Genomic DNA, 19,003 nt, shown 5'->3' with positions numbered 1-19,003 from the left:
ACATAAGGCCCGGGGGCAGGAATCAGCCTAGTAAAGACACCAATCTGTGCCACTGGATAGCTTCAGAAAATGTGAAGGCGTACACAGATTTAAAATGTCAAAACATTTTTACTAATTTAACTGCTTTATCCATATCAGTAACATTACATTCAGTGGTCGAATGTTTGTGGATGCTGGAGGCATTTCCGCTCTTTGTTTTGATCATTGCTGAGGTCATTACTCAAAACTTAAAAAGTAATGCATTACATTACTTAATTACACGCAGGAGAAAGATGTTCTTTATGCTACTCGATAAGTTGCTTTCATGTTACTGTGTAAAATTATCTGAGAGTGTAAGAACCAAGAAGCAGGATCGATATGCAGGCAGACTAAGGATTCTGGGGAATTGGACTACTGGGAACCAGTTCTCTACAAGAACCGGTTCTCGATTCCCATCTCTTTTCATACTGCATACCAAGTAATTAACTAAAACAGAAACAATTAAAAGACAGATTTATTTTTTTTTATTAAAAAACAAACACATAGAAAGCACACATTTAACATGTAGTTTTACTGTTTGGGTTGCTTAATGTCAAAAATGGGCTGTATGTGGCCCACGATGTAAAATGAGTTTTACATCCCTGCATTTGGAGGACATTTGTCACATTTTTCTAATAGGGGTAATTCACAAGTACAATAAATATGGGGATTCAGCCAGTAGATAACTGACTTACCAACTTTTACTTAGCTATTATTAATATCTGGTTTTCTTCCACACTATGAATATCTCCTGTCTTCCTCTCCACACCCCAACGTGACAGATGTCTGCCACTCTTTTAGCCTGGTTCTGCTGGAGGTTTCTTCCTGTTAAAAGGGAGTTTTTCCTTCCTACTGCTGCCAAAGCGCTTGTTTATAGGGAGTTGTCTGATCGTTGGGGTTGTCTCTGTATTAATTTAGGGTCTTTACCTTCCAATATAAAGCACTTTTTCTCTTTTTGCTTGCCTGCCATTAACTCTGCTCCCTTAGCTGAACAATAACGGAAAGTTAAACTTAATATTTCCCTGACACACATATGCAATGTGGAGCAAAGCCTCACAAAGTAAAAGAACAGATAAATTTAGAATAAAAACAAAGACACAAGACAAGCACCACAAAACCCTCAAACAAAATCTCTAGACCCTGGAATCTAGTAAGGTTTGTTTCAACATCAAGACTGTTTCTCTTAGTTTAGAAAAATAAAGTTCATATATACACTACAAGTCAAAAGTTTGGACACACCTTCTCATTTAATGGTTTTTCTTTTTTCTTTTTTTCCCTTTTTTCACTGAAGGCACACTGAAGCAGCATGGCTACCACAGCATCCTGCAGCGATATGACATTTCATCTAGTTTGTGTTTAGCTGGACGATCATTTATTTTTCAACATGACAGTGATCCCAAACATACCTCCAGGCTGTGTGAGGGCTATTTGACCAAGAAGGAGAGTCAGTGCTGCGTCAGATGGCCTGGTCTCCACAGTCACATGACCTAAACCCAGTTGAGATGGTTTGGGATGAGATGTGAGAATGAAGGCAAAATAGCCAACAAGTGCTCAGCATCTCTGGGAACTCCTTCAAGACTGTTGGAAAAACATTTCAGGTGACGACCTCATGAAGCTCATAGAGAGAATGACAAGTGTGCAAAGCAGTAATCAAAGCAAGGGGTGGCTATTTTAAAGAATCTAAAATACAAAACATGTTTTGAGTTATTTCAAACGTTTTTTTTTACTTGTCCAACCTCTGGTAAAAAAGTAATGCACAGCTTAAATGCTCACAAACAACTCAAACCCACAGGAAAAGTTTAAGAAGTGAAATTTAGTTGGGTCACCAAATGTAGGCTCATAAATTTTAACGTATATGCTGAGTTTCAGTAGAGTTAAGAGTTGAGTTAAGCTAGATTCCACTGTGATTTCACTCAGTGTGCACAAATGAATACTGTCTGAAAGTAGTTTTGTTCCAAAGACATGAAAGAGTGTACATCAAAATGTGTTTCCTGTAATAACTTTTTTCCTCTTTAAAATAGGCCAGGAACACTGAGTTGGCTACTCGTTCACCACTTTGGGCAGCAGTGGCATTGTGTGGTGAAACTGGGCGGTTTTGTTTTGGGGTTTTTTTTCCACTGTGTTATGAAAAAGTGAATTTAGGTCACTCAGCCACAAACAGTCCTGCCCCTAATGTCTGCACTGTTGCACTGTTGATCAAATAACTCATTTAGGTGCATTGCATTGGAAACATTTTTGCAATCCACCCACCCAACCCTCCATCCATCAGTACATCTTGAAATTTATTCCACTTGGAGCCTAATCCTCTTTTTTTTTTAAATAAACAACCAAAACTAATCGAACAACCTTCTTTGAGAAGTTAATATTAACCAACATCACAGATGTAGGAGAGACAGTGGCCATAATTTTGACTTGACTGAACAAAATCACTCCACGTGAGACGTTCTAATTGCAGAGTAGATTGGGTCGTTGACTGTGTCCTTTCTTTGTCTCCTACTTGTCTCAATCTTTTTCTTGAAATTCACAGTTGCATACTGCACAACAGCACAGTCTTCATTCTGTGGGAAATACAAAAGCCATATGATAGAATTTGTCCATATACAGTGCAATGCAAAAGTCTTCATCCACCCCTCATTTTTTATATTTTACTAGGAAAATGTGAAATGTGTGGAAATACAGTTTAAAAGACAACGGCAGGCTTTGCACAGTTCCAACAAGTTTGAACATTTTTGTATGGACACTCTAACCCTGTTCAACACAGCCTTAACTCTTAATCTTTTTTTGTAATTTATTTAGTAGTCTTCAGGAATAGTTCTCCAGAACTGAAGAACACAAAGCTCTTCTTTGAACGTTGGCTGGTTTTTATTCTGTTCTCTGTCAGGATGATCGGGGCTCTGGGGCCAGTTCATGACTGATAGTGTTCTACTGTTTCTTTTTCTATACATATAGGCTTTTACTGGACTAGCAGCATGTTTGGGATCATTATTATTAAAAATGAAATGGATTAAAATCTCAATCTACCTCTTTATTCAATCAATTTTGACAAAATGCGCAACATCATTGGCTAAATGCAGCCCCAAACCATGACAGAATCTCCTCTGTGGTTGATAGATGGCTGTAGACATTCACTGTCATGTTTCTATCCTGACCTCCTCCATACATACTAACGATGATGTGAACTGACATTTTCTCATTTTGATTTTTCACTCCATAAAACCTGCTGCCAGTGGTATACTTCAGGTTTTTCTCATCTGATGGATTAACTGAAAGACCGGATGCATCTCTCAGGAGCTGTGTCAGGTCTTTGCTGGTGATTTTCTTATTTCTTAAGAACACGATTCTCATTTCCTACTCATGCATGCAAATATTTATAGACACGCTGTATTGAGATATACCAAGTATTTGGCTCACAGATCCTTTTGTCTTGTTGGTGCAAAGTTGCTATTTTATTTCTGTCACGCTGTGCTATCTTTGGCATATTTGGAAGCTTCAGCTAAAGAAATAGGAAGAAATTATGTGCTGTGCCTAAAGATACAATTTAATATTAGTTCATTGTCAGTTTTGGGGAGTAACGGAAATACAAGATATGAGTAACTATTCCGTTACAGTTACCGTTTAAAAAGGTGGTATTCAGAATGCAGTTACTTTGTTGAAATAAATAGATTATACGGAGGTCTTTTCCTGTTTCATATGTTAGGCTATGCTCTCTCTATTTTTGGTAATTCCACGTCGGTGGAAACCAAAACAAAACACGCATTAAGTGGCTCTAATGCTTGTGTCTCAGTCTCGCGGCCCATGTCAACTCTCGCATAATGACGTGAATAAATATTTTTAAAAAATATTATTAAAAAAATGATTTAATATGAAGGCAATAGGTATAGTGTTACAGGCACAGCCCTAAACAGTGTAGCCTCATGGGCAGTGTAGTCCGTGCTGCTGGGAGAATGGACTGCTATACCCGTTATGTGTCTGTGAGCGAGGGAGGGAGAAAAAGGAAAACTACGAGCTGTCACTAACCAGAAAAGTGAGATGGAAGTGTGTAAATATAATGATAACCACTGCAGCCAAAAAGAGTGCCTGACGAGCCCAGTTGTAAGTAAGCTATTAAGACTCGACTGTACACTGTGTTTGTGTTTTCCTCCGAAACAACAAGTTCCGTTGGTGCAGCCTTTCAACACCACTCTCTGTCTCAAACTTGACCCAGACAACAAAGTAAAGCTAGTTTTCGGTTACGAGCCCGACACGAAACCCGACATATTAGCTAGAGGTCCCTTTACTATGGTTCGGAGCCGCAGACCTGTTTTATATACGCGCGGAATAGTTTCTATCCGGGATCGCTGCAAAAAGTTCAGCCTCATCTAATACCCACCCTACTGTCAGTGGCGGTCCTAGCCTGTTTGGCGCCCTAGGCGAACACTCCCTCTGGCGCCCCTCCCCACACACACACATAAAACCATAAAACCATACCGAACTTCACCAGAGAAATATACACACACACATATGAAGAGAGAGAGAGTATGCATAGTATGCAAACGGCTACCAAACAGCCATCATAATTCGTCATACAATGAGAACAGGAGAAATCAACAATTGACAATGACTAATTAATATTAAAATATGTAACATAATGTATTGTTTGGAGTTTAGTCTGTTACTGTTACCGTTTTTACCATTTCGTTTTGGAGCAACTGTAACCCACATTATTTCCTTAAGGATTTATAAAGTATTCTGACTCTGATTGTTTCAGGATGACCTGCCATTATCCAATGACACATCTGCTTACCTGTATCCTTTGCTCGTTTCTCCTCCTCTTCTTTTCTCTTTTTCCTAAACTGAGCACCTGATGGCTTTGAACTTTTCTTGTCCATCTTCCATTGGTTTTAATTTTGCACTCCAGTATGAACACCCATCCCCCAACTCGAGGATCACCACAACATAACCTAACAGGCCTACACCTTAGTTCACAGATTTGCTTTGTCTAAGGTGTATTTCTGGGATTTCACACAACCCAGGATTCAAATAATGAATACATAATGGTCTTGGAATTACATCATTATGAATGAAATGTGCTCTATTTGGAAGCAGCCGGCCCCCCTCCCCTTTCCACAGGTTGTGTGTGAGACTTTAAATCATCAAACTGTAAATTATAAATTGTTATTGATCCCTTTACCCCTAGTTTATTGTTTGTTTACTTGCACTGCTGTAACTGGAGCCTCGTCGTCTCGTCTCTCTAATTACTGGACTGTATGTAGCAGAGATGACAATAAAGTTTACTTTGACTTCAGCAGCAAGCAGGCGCCCCGAGGGCTCTCGCACTCACTTTACGTGTATAGAATTTCGAAAAAACATCGATGCAAATAAGTCTGCATCAGGATGTCTGGTGTTTTCGTGTTTGTTGGTTTGTTTTTATTTTGTTTTAATTTGGTTATTGGTTATTAGATGCTGCTCCAACCAGCCAGAGAATCCCCCGCCGCCCCGCCCTCTCCTCCCTGTGGAGCAAGCAGCAGGCGCACCTCGCAAATGGAGGGCGCCCTTACTCCCAGCAAATGGGCGGTAGAAAACCGATCGGTGCCTATGCCATTCCCAATATGCGCTGGCATGACGTCGGGGCAGCATGAATACGAGTAATTTTTTTTTATTTGTTTTGTTTTTTTGGGGTTGTTTTGCCGATGCCCATGATGTTGCCCCCCACCATGATGCCGCCCCAGGCAACCGCCCATGTCGCCCGTATCAAAAACCGCTACTGCCTACTGTTACTCATTTTACATTAAGATTTCAAAATCTAGTTGTTATTGGTATGGCGAGTATTCTTCAGTAATAGTAATAAATCACACAACAATAGGACATTCATGTAGTTGTAAAAAGCATGATAATATATTAAGTAATCCAAAGTATTCAGAATACGTTACTCTCATTGAGTAACGTAACGGAATACGTTACAAAATACATTTTGGGGCATGTATTCTGTATTCTGTAGTGGAATACATTTTAAAAGGGACCTTCCCAGCACTGTTCATTGTTAAGTTGCGTGTTATGTGTTGATACAGCACTGGTTCATCCCTTGATAATTATTCCCCACAGTGATCAGGCACTGGACTGAAAATGACTGAAAAAGCCATTCAAGTCCAAAGAAAAACTCTTGAGAAAGCCTGAAGAACTATTGCTCAAGACCATTTAACAAATGACCACAAAGTCTAGCTGCTTTGAAAATGTAATGTGAAAATGTAAGAAATCAGAGGTGTTTCAAGACTTACTGTACTGTGCTTTTTCTCATTTACTAACCTCACAGTTCGCAGTGTATTCTGAAGTATTAGGCTGTTGAAGTGACCCTTATGAAAGAAATAGAAAGGAAAGAGAAATTTAACTGCTGACATGTTTTATAGTCATCAGAGTGCTTTTATGATAGGCAATAGTTACCTTTAGAAGGACACTTTTTTCTCTGGACTATTTTGCAGAGGGTACCACAGAAGATTACATTGAAAATAACTGAGACAACCAGAGCTGCAACCACAGTCTTAACCAAGACGGGGACAGCTTTGTCCTGTTTCACTGCAAAGACATAGAAAGCAACGTAGAGTAAGCAAAAGAGGAAAATAAGAGGGTGAAAGAAAATATAATAGGTTTCAGTTTTAACACATATGTTCCTCACCTACGACATCCAGCCTCGTGCCTTTCCCAACAAGCACCTCGCTGCATGAAGCCACAGCACAGTAGTACGTCCCGACATCAGACCGGCTCACGTTCTTCTTTGTGAAGCTGTAAACGCATCTCTGTGCAGAGCACCTGGACTCAGACCTCTTCGCACACTGGCTGCTGCTATTTGTGTGGCTGTACATGATTCCCAAGTGAGAATCTACTGTATCCTTTTTGAACCAGTAAACGTTGTCTTCTTCGGCACTGGATCCTTTGAGCAGCGTGCAGTTCAGTGTCACCGAGTCTCCTTGTTGCACAGAGTTTGATTCTGGCTGCTTTAGGAAAGTCCTGTGACTGGGCTCTGAAAAAGTGTTAAAACACATGTTAAAATAGGAAGTGCAAGAAAAAAAAGCAGATTTGTTTTTATATTGTTAATATTCCCAAATCTTAAAAACTTTCCACATTACCTCTCAGGACCAAAAACGTTCCGTCGTCAAATTTAGTGACTGAGATGCTGGTCTGTCCACAGTAGTACATGGCCGAGTCAGAATCCTGAACATTAAAAATGTTCAGACGATAGAAATCTTCTCCACTATCAACTGAAATGCGTTGATTGTTTTTAAACCCGGGGTGGAAGCTGTTGGAGTTGAGTAAATGTTTGTAGAAAGAGGATATGACTCGAGGTGACTCTCCTATGACTTGCTTGTACCAGGAGAGATATTTGGCCCTGGAGGCAAAGGAGCAATGAAAAGTCACATTATCTCCAAGGTTAGCGTAGAGGAGCGCACCATCTGGAACACAAATCAAGATTAGTTAGAGACTCCACAAACACAAGATAGAGAGATTTAAGGCAATTGCAACTCATTTACAGCATAAATGAATAAAAAGTGAGTGTGAAGGACTTACAGGCTCTAAAGAGAGGAACCAGGAGCACGTAAAACCTGAGCATCCTTTACTCTCACTTCACTGTTCAACCTCTTCCAGCACGAGTGCAGTTTGAACAAAGGAGCCACAGAGAGAAGTTACAACCTCAGCAGAAAAGGTGTAGACGTAACAGAGGTGTGGGTGTCAGTGCTCATCCACAGAAGGAAGTCAAAAACTCTGAGCTGACCTTTTTCTTAATGAGAAATAAAAGTACATGCATATATCCATATGCGTTGTGTACATACTTAATTCACACATCCTGAATCCAAACTGCACTTTTATCAGCTTCTCCATCAAACACCTGCTTCTGCTTGAACTGCGTTGCTGTCTTTATAGTGTAGATGGTTTTTCACAGCTATAGAAGCACACAAAGCCCACTGCAGTGACGTTTGTGTGCTTTGACTTTGCATCCCCGTGTGATGCATTTGATGCTTCTTCTTCCTTTGATGACTGCTCTGCATTTGACCTGAAGAGGGCAGCAAAGAACTGTATTATCCTCACTGCTGATGTTTCCCCCCCCCACACACATGATCTAAGATTTCTTGATGAGTCACTTTGTTTGTATTCTGGTTCTCAAACTTTTAAGTGGTTCACAAAGTGAAACAGTGATTCAAAGCAAAAAATATCTAACTCTCAAGATTAGTTAGAGGTTGAGAGAAAGTGCACAACGTTTCAAACATTCCTAAATGCATTTTATTTGCATTTTACAGATGTGGAATATCAGCATTATATTTGTTTTCATTTCTAAGTCCCCCTGAGATGTAAGTCATCTAATTTTTAGTGTTTTAAAGCAGCGGTCCCCAACCCCCAGAAAAAAAAAAGGTTGGAAGCTGCTGTTTTAAAGAACGAAAAAGGATTATTAATTATTATTGCATATTTTATTTATGTTGATGACTGACTCAGATTACCTATTTTAAAGAAAACTGTATTTATTATAGTGAGTGACAATAAGGGAGCAATGTAACAGACTGATATTACACCCACACACAGCAGTAGTAAAACTGTTGCTGTCAGAGCACAGATCCTGAACAAAAAGAGGTCAGAGCAGGTCTGGAGCTTTGGGGGGGATTCCACTGGTCTTTTTCCTTGGTTGCACAGATCAGACAAGAGGAAGCAGTCTGCTTTCAAAAAGAGGAAGGTGAGCATGCATTTGCATTGGGGCATTAGATATGTACATGTAAATGTATGTGGAGATAAGCGCAGATGTGCTATTTTGGGTAAATGTCAGGTCATCAAGTGTGTTATACTGACAGATAATGCAAACATAGTAAACAAAGCAGTTTTCTCTGATCAGAGAGCTTTCTTGGGTGTTTTATGATTTGACAGATGAATCTTGGTTGATGTCATATGCTAGTATTTTATATTTTAAGATTTAGCGCTGTTCAGAACTACTTCAGTAAATGTGTTGCTCAGTCGGGTGTGGTCAGGGTGGTATGGCTATAAGCTAGGCTTACTGGTTCCCTCAGCTGGTGTCTCATCTAAGTACTAACCAGATCTGACACTGCTTAGCTGGAAAGATCACATGAAACCAGACGAGTCAGACTGTCAATCAGTCCATGTAAGTGGTGTGAAGAATCTGTCTGTCTGATCAGTTGTAAACTCTTATCTGATTCAGATTTGGTGTATTGCAGAAGACCTCAATAAATGCAGTCTCAGGTTGTTTGTTGCATGAGCAGCTATGGTATTTTGTCTAAAGTCACATCTGTGGGTGACTATGCCCGGTCCACTCCCCGGGTGGGGAGGATTGCACAAACACACACATAGAGTAGTTTGGCTATCTTTGTGAGGACACTGATGAATTTAAAAGCCTCTTTCTAATAATTAATCCTTAACCCAGCCTGATCATCACAGAAGGCTTCAATCATTCACTCATGTTCTTTGGATAAGTGGTTCTGGAGAAGACTGCAACCCCACACCCTGTTACTGTTTAAAATGCAGTGAGTGTGTGCTTGTAGCTGTCATCGTTTCCCACAGTAACCTAATAACTGCTATGTTTACTCAACACCTCTAAATTATAGTCTCTCGCAAACAGGAAGCATACCAATCATTTGAATACAGAGATGAAGCTGTAAAGTCTTAAATGAATTCAAATCTATTTATTTTGTCTTTTGAACAAGCTCCAGAGAAACTTGTGTGACAAATGACTAACCTCAGAAAAGGTTTGCCAAGATGTTATTTGCTGAAGCAAGCATGCAGAGGAAAGTACAACAACAGCTCTAGAGATTCACACTTCACTGCAGAGTGAGGGAAAACAATCGTAGTTGTAAATGACTTGTCAGCGACGTGCAGTCAACTATTTTTTTTTCTGTCTTGTCACTGTATAATTTTCACGTCAAGAAACGTAGACCATGCCCTGTGCTCTCTCCTTATCACCCACCAAATATAGAAAGACAAAAAGCAGAAGTTATAACTCAGCACTTCATTCGTCACCATATTAAAAACATGTTTGCTTTGTAATTGAGAAAACTCCCTGTGATAAAGTCTGTAATTAGGAAATTTGTATTATGTTCCCGATCAGTTATCATGCATAGGTTTGATAAAATTGAGCAACTTTAAGGGGCTTTCTTGAAGGGACGACATTATCATTGGCCAGCAGGTGTCAGTGTAGACCCAGTGCACTTATAGAGGAGGGCTGGATTCACACTTTGAGGTACTTTGTACTTGGTGACAGTGGGGCAAACGAACTCCCTTCTGTCAAAGGCCTCGTCTGGTTAAGGAGAGAGCAGAAGGTGAGCAGTAAGAAAAACAGCACACAGTAATAACGAGAGGTTGGTTGCACAAGTGAGATGTTCAAGTCCAGAGCTAGAGAGAGAGACAGAGAGAAGGCACTGAGGACAAAACACAATATATGGGTGAGAGAAACGATCCAAATTTAACAGCATGCATGAGACTCGGTGTTAACCAAACAGGATGTTTACCAGAACTGGCTGAAATGCTCTCATTTTCTCCAATGTTTTCATCCCCAAGATCTGAGTCTACGATTAACACGGGCTCATCAAAACTCGACAAAAAATGTCACTCGGTCTGATGAGTCTCATGTTCTGCTGAAACATTTGGTTGGTAGGGTGAGAATTTGTGATAAATGACATGAAAGCATGGATCCATCCTGCCTTGTATTGAAACTCAAGCGGATCGTGGTGTAACGGCGTGGGGGATATTTGCGTGGCACGTTCTGTGTCCCTTAGTACCAACTGAGCACCGTTTAAACACCACGGTCTACCTGAGTACTGTTGTTGCTCATGTCCATTCCTTCATGACTACAGTGTACCATCTTCTGATGGCTACAATAATGCACCAGGCCAAAAAGCTTGAATCGTCTCAAACTGGTTTCTTGAACATGACAGTGACTGTACTCAAATTGAGTCACCAGATTTCAGTCTAATAGAGCACCTCTGAATAGTGGTGTAACGCGAGATTTGAATCACAGATAGGCAGTCGACGATTCTGCACCAATTGTGTGATGTTATCTTCTCAACTCTGCGCTAACAAAATGTACTTGATATAGTGGCCAGTTGGTATTTATATATTTTAAAACAGTGACCAGTGACTTTTTGAACATTTTAGCAGATAAAAATACGTGAGATTACAGGATATATATCACACAGGAAATGCATTAAAAGCAGATTCTGTGTGATATCGTGTCAGTTATTTGAGTCTTCAACAGCTGTAATGTCTGCAAAAATGAAAGCAATGCTGTGTGAATGCTTGTAGATGTCAGTGATAGCGTCTGGCCTTTTTCCTGTAACTCAAATGATACTGTGGTAGTCTATACTGACTTTATATACTGGCAGTGTATCAATCTAAAAATGACTATCTTCATTTAGTTACAGACTGGTGACTTTATGTGTCTGAACAGCTTGGGCCTCTTTAGAAACTGGTGTCTGGTTTGACACTTGGCTATAGTCTACTTCAATCTTGTGAAGACTTTAGGTTGATTCTGAGGTTTGTGACTTCCTACTTCACAGTACTTATACATCCATGAGGCTAGTGCTGTCTAGTGTCATCTAGTAACACAGCACGACAGAGACCACATCAGACCTGCTGCAGACAAAACAGAAACAAAACGAACCGGTAAGAATTTTGTTGTTGCATTTTGTGAATCCATTGTCCAGTTTCACTTTCAAAGAGCAGGTTTTGATGACTCAGATCCATATTCACTGGAATCATGAAATGTACTGGAAATGGGTAATATCTTGCCAGTTTAATATGAGCATGAATGATGTGGCTTGTAATATATCTTTCAGATAAAGACTTACTTTAATAAAAGCTGCAAAACTACTTTTGATAGAATTTTTAGAAGATTTTGGCACAGTTTCCATCAGCAGCAACACAGTAACCAAATAAATCAATGAATGACAAAATATATATATTCCAAATTGTTCATGCCAGTCCTCCTTCCTAATTTAGTGCTTTTAGGTGTTATAGCTGTCTTTGTTGTGATGTAATAATGTTAGCCGTTGAGTTAATTAATGTCATATTTAATTCATTGTATATGTGTGTGCTACATCATTAGGTCATGTTACACATCTGCAGTTGAAGTTGTGTATAGAGGATGTGGGGAACAAGAGCAATAAGTGTGAAAGACAAAGAGATGCAGAGATACTGCCAACAAAATTATTCAGCTTTCAGCTATCAAGCTGCTTTCAAATAATGCTGTTTTGTTCTGCAGTGTCACTCTAAATATGCATGCTGGAGGTGCAGAATAAAAGCGTTCTTCTTCTTCTTCTTCTTCTTTTTTTTTTTTTTTTTGGGGGGGGGGGGGGGGGGCAGTAGTGTTGATGACCACTAACTGTGAAAACTCACACAGGCAGGCTGACCAGAATGACAAACAAAAGAAAGAGAAGAAAAGAATAGAAAAGGCAGCAATAAGAGCAGCCAGTTTGGCAAAGACAAACAGAAACGCTGTTGACAGAACCATAATTAACATGACTATTTACATCACTGTTTACAAGTTTATACCAATGTGGTTTCTTAAAATAGGACTTTATGGCAAGCCTGGAAGTTTCCCACACAAATGTACATGTGTGTGTAGTGTATCTGTATGCAACTGCTGACATTTCTTCTTTTCTTGTTTTTATGATATTATTGTAGAGTATCTACCTTAAAATGTAAAGTGCTTTGAGGTGACTGGTGTTGAATTAAACTCACTTGAATTGAAATGGATTGAATTATAGTTTATATCACCAGATGCCCTGGTTACAAGTGTTTGGCCTAATTCATACTTTAAATCCAGAGTTTTTGTGCAGCTATTTTCCTGCCCTCATAAGTTGAGCCCTTTTTTTCTCCACGTTGACATATGCACTGTTGCGTCTTGTGAGTTTACATAAATGTATGACGACTGCCGCAGTGTGTAACAGTCTTCTGTATGAGTGAGAGTAGCTGTGCCCTGTAAACTCTAATGATGTGGATTCTGCTTTTTTAGCCTGTAATTTCACTCTTTTGCGACTGAGTGTGTTTATCTCTTTTTCCCTCCTTTCATCACTGTGTTCTCCAGTCAGACAGGCTTTATCGCAGGTGGGTATCAAATGTAATAGTGCATTATAGACCAAATATGGTGCGTGTGAACTGTTGTCTGTTTTATCTTCTGGACTCTGATAGGGACTAAATGCCTTCATTGTTTTTGTTTGTCCCTGTTGTTGTACCTCGTTCCCTACTAGTCTCCACTTGCCCATTACTATGGGCAGAAACTCCTCTTGGTCCTTTGTCAGAGCATCTGTGATTCTCCCCTAATGTACTCTCAGTTTTCCCCGGATTTCTCTGATTCCTGATGCCTGGATTACGAAGCTAACTTCAGGATAAACACTGGGTTTGCTGAACTACAGAAGTGATTCACTTCTTAAAGGAACATATCACCATGGTAACTTGTGCCGTGAAGCAGATTAGATATCAACAGGTATGAAATCAATACTTCAGAAAATAGCGTCGCCATTCCTGGTTCTTTACTTTTTTTTGTTTGTTTGCTTTCTGTGGTCAGTGAAAGAACTTTACAGCAGTGTTATTATTCTAAACATTATTCTCTGCAGACACTGCAGTTTAATTTTTACTCTCAAACCCTTAAACTGCACCGAGTTTGCAGCTCAGAGAAGAACAGGGAGCAGCTGATGTTTCAAAGTTTAGTTTAAAAACGCCACATTTTTTTGTTCAGCATTATTAAAGTGCATTACTGATTCTCTGCTGGGTCAACGCGTTTCATAGGTGCAAGTTGTTAAAGCGAACGTACTAAAACCACTGACTGAAGCGCAAACTATGCATCACATTCTTACAGGAATTACACACATTCAGTTGGTGATGCAGAAAGTGTGCAAATGTTGCACGCTTGATTCTAATCTGCTGATAGGTCTCTTTTACACTACTGGAACTGCAAAAACTAGAACATAGAGCACACTCTTAGACTACCTGTTCAGTCAGGGGAATAACTTCACTTGATCTGCAGACAGACTGCAGCAGCTCCTTGACCATGGTGCATGGGCATAAGCTTTAATGCATAAGTTTATAGTTTTTTTTTCCTTAGAAAAGTTCAATTTTTTGTCTTCTTCTTTTATGTTGATAACCATTTTATCAGCATCTGATAGAGTCTCTCGAGTAGGTGACGCTCATAGAGAGTCGTGTGACCAGTGAACCGGTCAGATGATACCCAAACCATGCCTACTTCCTGTGAACATGCAGGGGAAAACCCTGGTTTAATTTAGCAAGTTTGTAACCAGCTTCGTATGACTGCTAATCCTGACTGTCAGCGGTCTGACGGACAGATGGCCTGAGTATGCTCAACTCGCGTCGTAGTGCAGGGCCCTGCAGTTCGAGCTTACTCTCTTCACCTTCACCTTAAGCTGAAAGCGCCCATGTAAACACAGGCACAGTTACAACCCCTTAGATTGCAGTCTTGTGTACACTTTTTTGTTGTTGTTGTTTTGTTTTGTTTTGTTAAAAACACTGTCTGTGATTGACACAGGAAACTGACTTAAGGGTGTAACAGCTGTTGAAAAAACTAAACGAGGAACAAGGTAGGCCTACTTTAGAAAGTTTAACTTGTTTGGTGTCATACTATCAGAAACGAATATTCTGAGACACAACAACCTGTAGTCTCCTAATTACCCACTGTGGAGAAGCTGACAGCAATCTATGTTGACATATATTCCACTTCTTTTTTTTTTTTTGCTGGGGAAGGGGGGGGGGGGGGGTGATTGTGAAATTATTTCAATTGCCCTTCATTCTGTCTATTGAACCATTTACTCACTATTAGGCCAACCATAAGCCAAATCATACTGCTAAGCCTAGATCAGGGATGTCAAACATAAGGCCCAGGGGCCAGAATCGGCACAGCAGAGAGACCCAATCTAGCCCGCTGGACAGCTTTGGAAAATATGATGGAAGGCATACAGTTTTGGCATTTTAAATGAATGTATTATTTATTTATAGCTTTTCAGCTTATTAAACTCCCCAAAGCCAGTTACACTACACTAAAGTAGTTAAGTATGTCAAGGCTGCGGCAGCAGTGTGTGTGATGTGTGGGAAAGTGGACTCAAATGCAGGCACTTACTAAGATGCAAGTGAGGTTTATTGTAAATAACAGAACACAAGGCAGGGATGGCAAAAACAAAACTAAAGAAAACCTGAACTGGGAAAAACTATTGCATTTTTTAAATCTTATATTAACATATGCCAGGGATTAAATGTGTAGTTAAATGTCCTTACACTGAAATTATTCCAAAGGTTCTTCAGTTATCTGCGTGCTGGGCGGAGACAAACAAACAAACAAACAACAAATGCAACTCAGTCCTACAGCAAAGTGTGAAATAGGCACTCCTGTCCACTGTGTTCATCATGCTTTTCTCCTTCCTAGTGTAAAATGGGCACACATGTAGAAGCTGCATCACCAGCAGGAGGAGACTTTTAAAGCCGCGAAGTCACTAGTGAGAGGCAAACGTGAAATGGACACAGTGGACCGGCGTGTCTATTACATGATACTGGGTTGAAAAACGTGTCTTTTTCTTTCGGCACATTTGTGCTACAATCAACTGACTGTAGTTCATATGCATGGAGAGGGACAATGGTGGAGGTGTATACAACTTCTGAGAAGTGGAGATAAGAATACTCCAATGGCCCAAAACAACAAGGTAAATTGGTCAAGTGCAAAGTTTAGGACAGAAGTAAGTACAAATGATTAACATGACATCAACTCTTTGCAAGCATCTCCACAAGCATGCTAACACAATGTGAAGAACCCAGACTGATGTTAAACCTGAGTGTGCAGTCAGTCTCGCAGCCAAGGTTTCTTCCTGTGTGGTTTTACAGTATAATCACTGTGGCAATCACTTTGAAGTCTCTTTGAACCAGTTTTCAGTGTTGTCCACTTCGTGTTAATAATTAAACACTAAAAGAATGATGACTTCTACTCACGTGTGGCAAAAGATTTATACTGTTAACTGGTAATTGGCAGCGGAGTTTAAGTAATAATTTAGTTTCTCTGTGGGGGTACTCAAGTACTGTTCAGCATTACAGCATTAAGAAATGTAACAAGTAACAAACCCAATATTGACCAGTTTCTGGGCAATGTCTTTGTAAGCCACTTGAAATGTACAGTACCTATGGAATCATCCCTAACTCCCTAACTGTGTGCACATAACAGAAAACGTATTAAAGAACTCATTTTCCTTCACAAAAGTATAGAATTTTTTCCCATTTCAAATAACTACTTCAGCAACTATCAAATATAACACAGTTTGAGAGGCATAAAATGGTATTTTTGCACCAACAATGTGATTCCTAATGAGTCATTAGTCAAAAAATGGCATATCTCAGGATGGTGTGCAGTGTGTCCTTAAAGAAAACTGGGCCAAATTGATAAGTGAACGACAAAAGCAGTGGCAGACCAAGATAAAAATGATCTGCAGCAGATGAAAAGTATCTCCAAGTCATGATCAGAAAATGGTCTCAGCGGTTGTGTATTTTGGCATATATCAGCTCCATCCTGAAGAATGCTTTTTTTCACAAGTACTGGACTGAAAAGAAGTGACAACATGTCCTATAAAGTGATAAATCCAAATTTGAAATCATCATCAGCACACAGCAGCTTGCCCAACCTCAGCATTACCGAAGCAGTTTGAAATTATAACAGACAATGGAATAAAAACCAATCAACATCCAAAGAAAAGCTTTGATTGTCCCCCAGGAACCCTGGAGAACTGTTGAAGTTGAAGACTACTCAAAGAAATGACAAGAAAGCTTACCTAAGAGAGTTCAGACTGTGAAAAATAAGCATACCAAATAAAATAAATGTACCAGATCTGTATTTCCAATTTTACTAGAAAACAAGAAAGAAATAAGGGGTGGTTCAACACTTTCATACAGTGGCTGTAGCTCAGGAGGTAGAGCAGGTTGTCTACTGATCGGAAAGTTGGTGGTTGGTGGCTCACCCTAGTTTGCATGCAAAATATCCTTGTGGCAGGATATCTCTGATGCATCCATCGGAGTGTGAATGGTAGTTAGAAAGCACTTCAAAGCATAGAATGTGTGTGAATCTGGCATGTTGAATATAGCGTAGAAATATACGAATCACTCCATTTACTGTAGCTATACTAAATAGACCAGTAGCCATATACTATTACTGAACAAGAACAGACAAATCAGATTTGTGCTGAGCCATTCCTCGTAAAGTAACCACATTTAAACAATAACAACAAAATGTTTTCTTAAAAAAAAAAAAAAATTAGATATGACTTTTCTCTTTCATAACAGATTCCACTAACTGAACTGTTTGATTTTACATGTTATCATCTCTTTCTCTTTCAGCTGTGAAGCACGTCATCTGAACTGCAACCACCCGACACGACGACAAGAAATCTTTCATCCAAGATGACTGAAAATAGCAACCATAATGTATCCAGCCACCCTGTAGGGTCCCATTCTTTGAATGTTTTTACCATTACCCTCCATGGCATTTTCTCTACAATTGGCATCGTGGAAAACCTCCTCATCGTTGCAGTGGTGGGCTTCCATGTCCGTCGCTCCATCATTAGCATCTGGATCCTGAACCTCGCAGTCTCTGACCTTCTAGCCACTTCTTCACTGCCCTTCTTCACCCTGTACATGGCCCGGGGCAAAACCTGGACACTGGGGACAACTTTCTGCCGCATCCATTCCTCCATCTTTTTTCTCAACATGTTCGTCAGTGGCTTCCTACTGGCGGCCATTTCTCTGGACCGCTGCTTGGTGGTGCTGAAACCTGTCTGGGCCCAAAACCACAGAAACATCCAACTAGTTAAGAAGATATGTGGGGTAATCTGGGCCATGGCTCTGATCTGCACTATCCCCTTCTTCCTGTTTCGTGACGTCATCCCTGTAGAACATGGCCGGAATCTCTGTTACTATGATTATGCACGATTCCTGCCTGAACCAAAGAATCAGACAAATAATAAACCTATAATTAAACAACGGAAAGAAGGACTGGCAATAATGAAGCTGTTTTTTGCCTTCTTAATCCCTTTGGTCATCATCATAGTGAGCTATGCTGTTGTACACTCCATAATAGCAAACAGATGTAACCGTCGCCCTTTCCGTTTTGTTCGGCTTGTAGTGTCTGTGGTGGTGAGCTTTGTACTCTGCTGGGCACCCTACCACATATTCATCGTCATGGAAGTGATGGCTCCAAACTCTCAGTCTGTTCAGGATTTTATAAGACAGGCCCTCCCAGTTGCAGCGACGATTGGCTTCCTCAACAGCGTCCTCAATCCTGTTCTGTATGTGTTCAGCTGCCCTGACCTGTGCAATAAGATCCGACATTCTCTCGGTGCAGTGATGGAGTCTGTTCTGGCTGAGGATCTTGCAGAGTTCGCCCGGCGCCGCAGCACAGCTCGGAGCTCTATCGGCAACTCTGAGATAATGACGAGAAAGAAGCATTCCCTTGCAACTCAGGAAGAAAGTATGAGTACTTCAGTTTAGAAGTAAAACATACCATCTCTTCTTTAGTAAGTGCAAAGAAGGTTTTATTTACCTCAACTGCACATAAAAAAGTTCCCTGTTGTCTAACACATATCACTCAGGCAATACTTTTTCACAAGAAGCTTACCTGTTTTGCTATAGCATTGTATTCTCCATCCATCAATCAAGTTATTAGTGCCCCATCTAGGATTAAGAATATGTTTTAGTATAAATGAACATCATCGGGAGTTCATGTTTGGAACATGTGGATAAACTAAAATCCAACCTTAATCCTGACACTGGATGGAGCACTTGTGACCTGATGGATATTATGAGGTTTCTGTTGTTTTCATATGCTTCTTCTTTGTTTTGTTTTGTTTTTTTTTTGTTTTGTTTTTTTTGCCTGTCCCGTTTGGCTCTTTTGCCATCAGAATTGTTGTCTAAAGGCAAAGAAAGATGCCCAACGGATTTACTTTACCAAATTGACCATCCCAGCCTTGCCGTAATGGTC

At 40.1% G+C, this 19,003-nt stretch overlaps 1 protein-coding gene across 1 annotated transcript; it reads left to right on the top strand.

Moving 5' to 3' along the window:
• Nucleotides 1–6,748: 6,748 nt before the first annotated feature.
• LOC146675365 (prostaglandin D2 receptor 2-like) lies at nucleotides 6,749–18,948 on the top strand. The gene is made up of 2 exons (XM_085400423.1): nucleotides 6,749–6,863; nucleotides 17,365–18,948. The coding sequence occupies exon 2, from the start codon at nucleotides 17,428–17,430 to the stop codon at nucleotides 18,511–18,513; it is 1,086 nt and encodes a 361-aa protein (XP_085256549.1). The 5' UTR covers nucleotides 6,749–6,863; nucleotides 17,365–17,427; the 3' UTR covers nucleotides 18,514–18,948.
• Nucleotides 18,949–19,003: the final 55 nt, after the last annotated feature.

Source organism: Rhamphochromis longiceps, linkage group LG3, assembly GCF_057381845.1.
Source record: "Rhamphochromis longiceps isolate RC_006_pf linkage group LG3, R_longiceps_female_GT1.1, whole genome shotgun sequence".
NCBI classification, from domain to species: Eukaryota; Metazoa; Chordata; class Actinopteri; order Cichliformes; family Cichlidae; genus Rhamphochromis; species Rhamphochromis longiceps.
This window is presented reverse-complemented; position numbering and strand designations above follow the sequence as displayed.